At 36.9% G+C, this 6,497-nt stretch overlaps 1 protein-coding gene across 1 annotated transcript; it reads right to left on the reverse strand.

Moving 5' to 3' along the window:
* Positions 1-245: 245 nt before the first annotated feature.
* LOC107643715 (squamosa promoter-binding-like protein 6) lies at positions 246-4,417 on the reverse strand. The gene is made up of 4 exons (XM_016347432.3): positions 4,262-4,417; positions 2,924-3,622; positions 2,537-2,673; positions 246-930 (listed from the first exon to the last, which is right to left on the reverse strand). Exons 2-4 carry the CDS (start codon positions 3,577-3,579, stop codon positions 326-328), a joined length of 1,398 nt encoding a protein of 465 aa, XP_016202918.1. The 5' UTR covers positions 3,580-3,622; positions 4,262-4,417; the 3' UTR covers positions 246-325.
* Between the last annotated feature and the right edge of the window lie 2,080 nt (positions 4,418-6,497).

Raw genomic sequence — 6,497 nt, forward strand, 5'->3', positions numbered from 1 at the left:
GGCTTAGTGGCATATTGCATGAAATGAAAAGCCTAAGACTACATAAACATAATTTTAATAATATTCATTTAAAACTCATTTTGCTCCACGCCAACCATTTGATGGAAGTTCACTAAACAATAATCGGAAACAATTCAATTCCTACCACAATAATCAATGTGAAATCTATTAACATGGTTAGCTAAAATATCTGCAACATCTACCAATCACTTTCTAAAATTTAAACTATGACATTAGTGCATCAATTCAATGAGAAAAAAGGGCCATGAAAAACACTCAATAAATTGGATTATGTTAATAACACTTGAGGGTTAAAAGAAGCCTTTTACAATGCTGGGAAACAAGAGTCCTCATTTTCCCACTTTACCGAAACAGAATTTCTCTTCTGCTCTACCCTTTCAAGATTGGATGATAACTGGAATAAGTCCACAGTGGATCCATGTTCCAAGGGCGAACAATGTTGTTTGACATTGAATAAGTCTGATGCTTGACAAATGTCATCACTAATGGCTCGATGATCAGGGTGGCCGGCATCAGAAAGCATTGCCGATTCACTCTTGATAAATTCTTTATGGTTCATCTCGCACGGAAAGGACTCGTCCACAACGTATTTACCCTCATTGCTTATATCCAAAGGCATTTCAGAGATGCTGTGAAAACTAAAGGAGCTGGCTACAGGATTTTCTTCTGAGTGGCACGACGGAATCTGTGACTGAGCTGACAGAAGAGAGAGAGCACGGCTAGATAACTCCTGACCATGCGCGACCGGTGCTGCGAATTGAGGGCTGAAAATAAATTCCTCTTCTAATTTGACATTGCCATTCTGAGAGATTTTATCATACTTTGCAGGGAAAAGGGTGCCACATCGAAATATGTCTGGAAATGAAAATTGTGGCCTCTTCTGTAAGGAAGATTCCATATATCTTGCACCTGCAAACACATTTGGCGTAAAGAGAACCAAGTTGTTAGACTCTTTTCGTCAGAAAACAAATATCTCAGAGCGATTTTTCCAATTATCCTCTTAAAAGCTAGTCGACAAGAGTCAAAGTGAGAAAGTCTAGGGGACCAGCAGATTTTGTGGTTTTTAGCCATCAATTAGCCATCAATGATGTTTTTAATGGTGTGAGATTGCATCTAATGGTGTAGAATCATTCAATTTTCTTTTGATGGTTAAGTGCTGGCCAAAATTTAACAAAAGTGCTGGCCCCCTAGCACTCCTCAGTAAAAATTATGCACAGATATTATATAATATATCTTAACTACAGCATCTTCAATCCTTAATCCCTTGTTTAGTAAAACATTTATTAATCTTTATTTTACCATTCTTGAAACTATGAATTGAACTAATCTTTAAAATACTAGAGGAAATGCAAAACACATAATTGCATAACTAAAAAAAACACACACACTTGTTAAGTGGTCCACATCATTCACCGGGACCACGGTAACTAAGAGGATAGAGAGATAACATATTTTAAAGAATCTATAAGTGCTTCTTTTGTCTGATATATTTTTTAAAAGAAACAAAAGGAACTAAAATAAAAGAAAGATTTGAAAACCAAAATGCCATCTTTTCTAAAACGAAGGTATTTTAAATTTAGTTCATGACAGGAATTGTATCATTTTGAAAATTGCTTTGATGTTGCCAAAACTTCATTGGGCAGGGAGCATAAAAGAATGAATGCAGCCAATTCAATCACCTTATGCCAGAGTTGACTCAAATTTCTTATAGTTTTGGCACGACACATTTCACTATCTTATGGAGATGACTTCATTGTCATTACAGAATATTTCATTAAAAAATTACAGAATAAATTATCACACATAAGTGATCAAACATATATTATCAATTTAGTGATGTAAGATTTGACAAAGTTAATGACATATATGCTATTATAGACTTATGGTGTGAAAAATGCATGATATTATAGTATATGCCCAAAGACACCTAACATAAAATGCCAAAACTGATTTATACTTGTACCCTGAGGATCTGGGAAAGAGATTTTTACGCTTGTAGACAAATATAATAACCATAAACAAAAGTGCATGGAAGAACATAACCAAATAAGCAAAAGAGTAAATGACAAAATACAGCAGTTTTCAAATTGATTTTCTAACTAATTAAGAATAAATTAAATCTTTGTTATACAGGAAGTCCTTCTCTATGTATAGGTATACACGTAGTTGTACCTTCAAATCTTAAGCAATATGGTTACAATTTATGAATACGTTCTGATGTAGAAAGTTTCTAATTCTGAACTATAATGGAAAAATTCAACCATGCTACGTGTATACTAAAAATCAACCACCAAATCAGTTATCTATACAGAATACATGTTGAACAGCACGTGTATTTAGACACAAACACATGAAGAAAGCAAGACATCCTATTTGCATATCAGCGTATCTAATCTAGTGTGCCAACTTCCCAAGATTGCACTCATAAGGGATGAGATATGGTGTGGCAAAACATGCATCCAGAACTTCCCAAGAACAAAACTTTTGAGTTAATATTCTGTTAGGATTTTATTACCTTGATGCGAATGAAGTATCTTATGCTGCCTACTAGTCATATAATCAAACTGAGGTTTCCTTCGCCGTTCGTTGTGTCCTGCTAGACGCCTGCGACAGCTGCGCTTACCATCATCAAACTCAGCTAACAAATGGAACCTAATATAAGAACGCAAAAAAGTTTGATTCAATCAATAGATAATGATTAAAGTTCACTCTGCAAAAACTAAACTCAAAACCAAGATATTTCAACTGAAAGGCATTAGGCAGTTCATCTATGTCAAATAATGTACAATTATCTATCACAACTTAATTAATTACTTATTTTTCAATTTCTATATTAATTTGACTAGGTTCATTGTAGGGAAATAAAAGTATTAAGAACCAAAGGAATCCAAAATTTACTGACCTGCTGCATTGCTGACAAAATCTCTGTTCAATACCGTTAACAATAACTTTAGCTGTCTTGGAATGAACATCACAAACCTTGTGCCTTTTGTGGTAATCTTTTGAGGAACTAAGATCCATGTCACAACCATAAACTTGACATACAGGAGTCTGATTCGGCGAGCATGAAGTGCGAGCTCTTTTTGCCAGTGTGGTCGGACTTGGTTGTTGCATTGGTATTAAAGTGAACCCTTCATTTCCAACTTTATCATTGCTTGCAGCTTGACAATCTGCTATTCTCCCTAGCTTCAGATCGATCAATGACGTATCGTGAGCCTTCAATTCACCTAAAGAACTCAAATGCTTTGATTCGGATTCTTCTTCCCCAAGAAAAGAATCCAAGTCAATAACTTGAGCAGAGGTATTCCCTCTTCTACTCAAATTACTATCTAGCTCAAAGGGCTTTCGGAACAAATCCGGGAACCCCAAGTCTACGAATTCCATGCTCCTAACTACCTCTCTTTCCGAATTCAAACCGCCTCTCTCGAAGTTACAAGAGGCTTTGTTGTCCCATTCAGTCATTGCCTTTCTACTTCTCACAAAAGCATCAAGTGAAAAATCCATTTCATCAGAAAACAAATATCCTTTCTCATCAGTAACATAACTCCAAGGTTCCATTATTGAATTGAAGTTGTAGACGCTATGGAATATTGAAGAAATCCTACACCACAACACAAATAAAAATAAATTATTCCTTTGCTTAAATCAAAGTGTATATTGAATTATTGACAGCAAAATCAGGCATAAACAGAAAGTTAATATACTAAATGAACAATAGGGAAAGAAGAAAAGCATCAAGCACAAGGAAAATAATAATAGTAGTAATAACAATTTTCCTGATACAAATGTGAAAACAAGAACTTTAACCCCATAAGAGAAAAAAAAAACTCAGATCCCACTTTCTTAATTAAACGATGCCAAAAACAGCATCCAAAAGTCACAAGCTTTTCGAACTGTGCGAAGGAACCACGAAGATTGAAACCCAGATTATAAGAGTAGAATCATGTCTTTCAAGTTCAAAGCCTTATCGCATTAATGAAAAGGATAAATATGCTGGAAGCTAAAACCGTTCAGCTGAATAAGATAGAAAGAAAGAAAGGAAGGAAGGAAGAAAAACTAGAAAATAAGTAGAATTAAAAGAAAAAAATAATGCTCCCATGAAAGAAGCAGGCATAAAGGAATATATCACTAAATTCAATATGCTATGCTAGGATTCTATATGTTCGATCAATACAGTTTCATTGAAATGAAACCAAACAGCAAAAACATTAAAAATTAAAAATGCTATCTTTGAAGTAACCTGAGAGATGGGGTGGCACCCTGTGAGTGGTTTTGGGCACACCAGAGAGAGAGTTATTTTTTGCTTTTGGGGTTTGGAATAGTGAGTGGAAACGCTGAAGAAGTGGAGGGAGTAGCGTGAGTCAACATGATTTCTTCTACCAAATCCGACAAAGGCATTGTCGTTGAATGTTGAGGGTCTTTTTTAGTAGCATTCGAGACACCAATTAAAATTCCGGTAGAGGACACTTCATACTTCATAAAGGATTTTTTATTTAAATAAATTAAAAAGTATTTTATTTACTGAAATGAATAATTTTAAAAATTATTATGAAAATACGTAAGATAGCAGTGGAAACGAAATAAGTTTGTACATATTTCGTATACATTGTAAACCAAACAAGATACATGTATACAAGATACATGTAAACTTATCTCATTTACACTGTAAACGAGACACATGATAAATTATAACGTTTACAGTGTAAACGAGATACAGTAAGACAAATTTTCAACAGCTATAAAAGGATGTACAACACTTAGCATTCTTCACACACATTTTTCATATCTTTTTGTCCTATGTTTTTCTTCCAAAAAATAGGAAAAAAATGTCCAGTAGTAGCGGATATATAGTTGTCTGTGTGTATCTCAATCATCGTATGAGAAACAGTAACAATGTGGTGATATTCAAGTGTGATAATCCGTTACTATTGTGCACTCGGCGAGTAAGTTCCTTGTCCGAGTTTAAGAGTCTGATATTGAGTAACCTTGGTGGTGTAGGGAGAAAAGAGATCGAAAGGGTGGGGCAGAGGTTGCTGGCATCGTTGGAAAACAAAATTTTTCGGTTTCGTCTGTTTCGACTTCAGGACGATGAGCATGTGCACCTCATGTTTGACATCCATGGGAGAATCATATCAAAACAAGTGATGGAGCTTTCCGTCGAGGTTGGTGATGTTGGTGGTGGTGGATCCGTCCACTTGACATTTATGTAGGAATTAGGATAACCCACCTCTCGCACCACCCCCGATTCATATTGCTAGTCCAGTGGAAGACATGGACGTAGATGATGAAGACTCCGACGAAGAGTATGTTGCGAATAGCAACGAGAGTGGTTCTTCTGAAGATGATGAGGAGGAGGAGTTCATACCAGAGATGCCGGCGGAGGCAGCGGTGCACTATGTTTTGCCTCCCCCCTATCCCGATTCCGGCTCTATCAGATGTACCAAGTCACTATCATGCATTAGATCTAGATGCGATGCATGAGAAATCTCTATTTTCCAACATCGAAAAAGACGATTACAACTTAGACGGTGATGTAAAATTTGGGGTCAGCCACAAATTCAAAAGCAGAGATGCAGTGATGCAGGATGTGAAGAACTACAGCATTCACAAAACTGCTGAGTATCGAGTGGTCAAATCGAACCGATTAAAGTATCATGTGCATTGCCGCCAAGCTGCAACTAGATGTCCCTGGAGTCTCCGTGTAGCCCTCCGACAAAACCTCGGATACTGGTGAAGTCAAGTTTAATTGTGGCATATTTACTCATTTATGATTGTTATATCTGGTGAGCTTTTAACCATGAATGTTTTATTTCGTTAGGGAGGTCCGGAGGGTTGGTGGAGCACATACGTGTTTAGCACCCACCATGTCTCAAGACCATCGACAATTGAACAACAGCCTCATTTGCAATGTCATCTTGTCGTTGATACAGTCCAACCCATCCGTTAGCATTCCTGTTCTGCAGGATGCAGTTCGGGAAAAACTATCACTTCAAACCCTCATATAGAAAGGTTTGGATGGCGAAGCAAAAGGCAATTGCGCAAATATACGGGGATTAGGAGGAGTTATACAATAAGGTGTCGAAGCTGCTACAAGCACTGCAGAGTTATTGTTCCAGACCAATATTTGAGTTCAGGGCGTTACCTTACTATGATGAGCACCTTATGGTCTGCGACTGTAGCATGTTTGACAAAGTATTATGAGCCTTCTCGTCCTGTGTTGAGACTTTCAAGCATTGCAAGCCATTTGTTTCTGTCGATGGCACGCATTTGTATAGAAAACACAGTAGTGCGTTGCTTATTGCAGTGGCACAAGACGGTAACAGCAATATTCTTCCTATTACTTTTGTAATTGTGGAGTCTGAGAGTACGGAGTCATGGTCTTTCTTCTTGACTAATTTGAGATGACATGTCACCCTACAGGAAGGCCTATTGATTATTTCTGATAGATCCTAGGTGATCAGGGCTGCACTGAGGGC

The sequence above is a fragment of the Arachis ipaensis genome, chromosome B5 (assembly GCF_059453495.1).
Source record: "Arachis ipaensis isolate K30076 ecotype BB chromosome B5, ASM5945349v1, whole genome shotgun sequence".
Classification (NCBI taxonomy): Eukaryota; Viridiplantae; Streptophyta; class Magnoliopsida; order Fabales; family Fabaceae; genus Arachis; species Arachis ipaensis.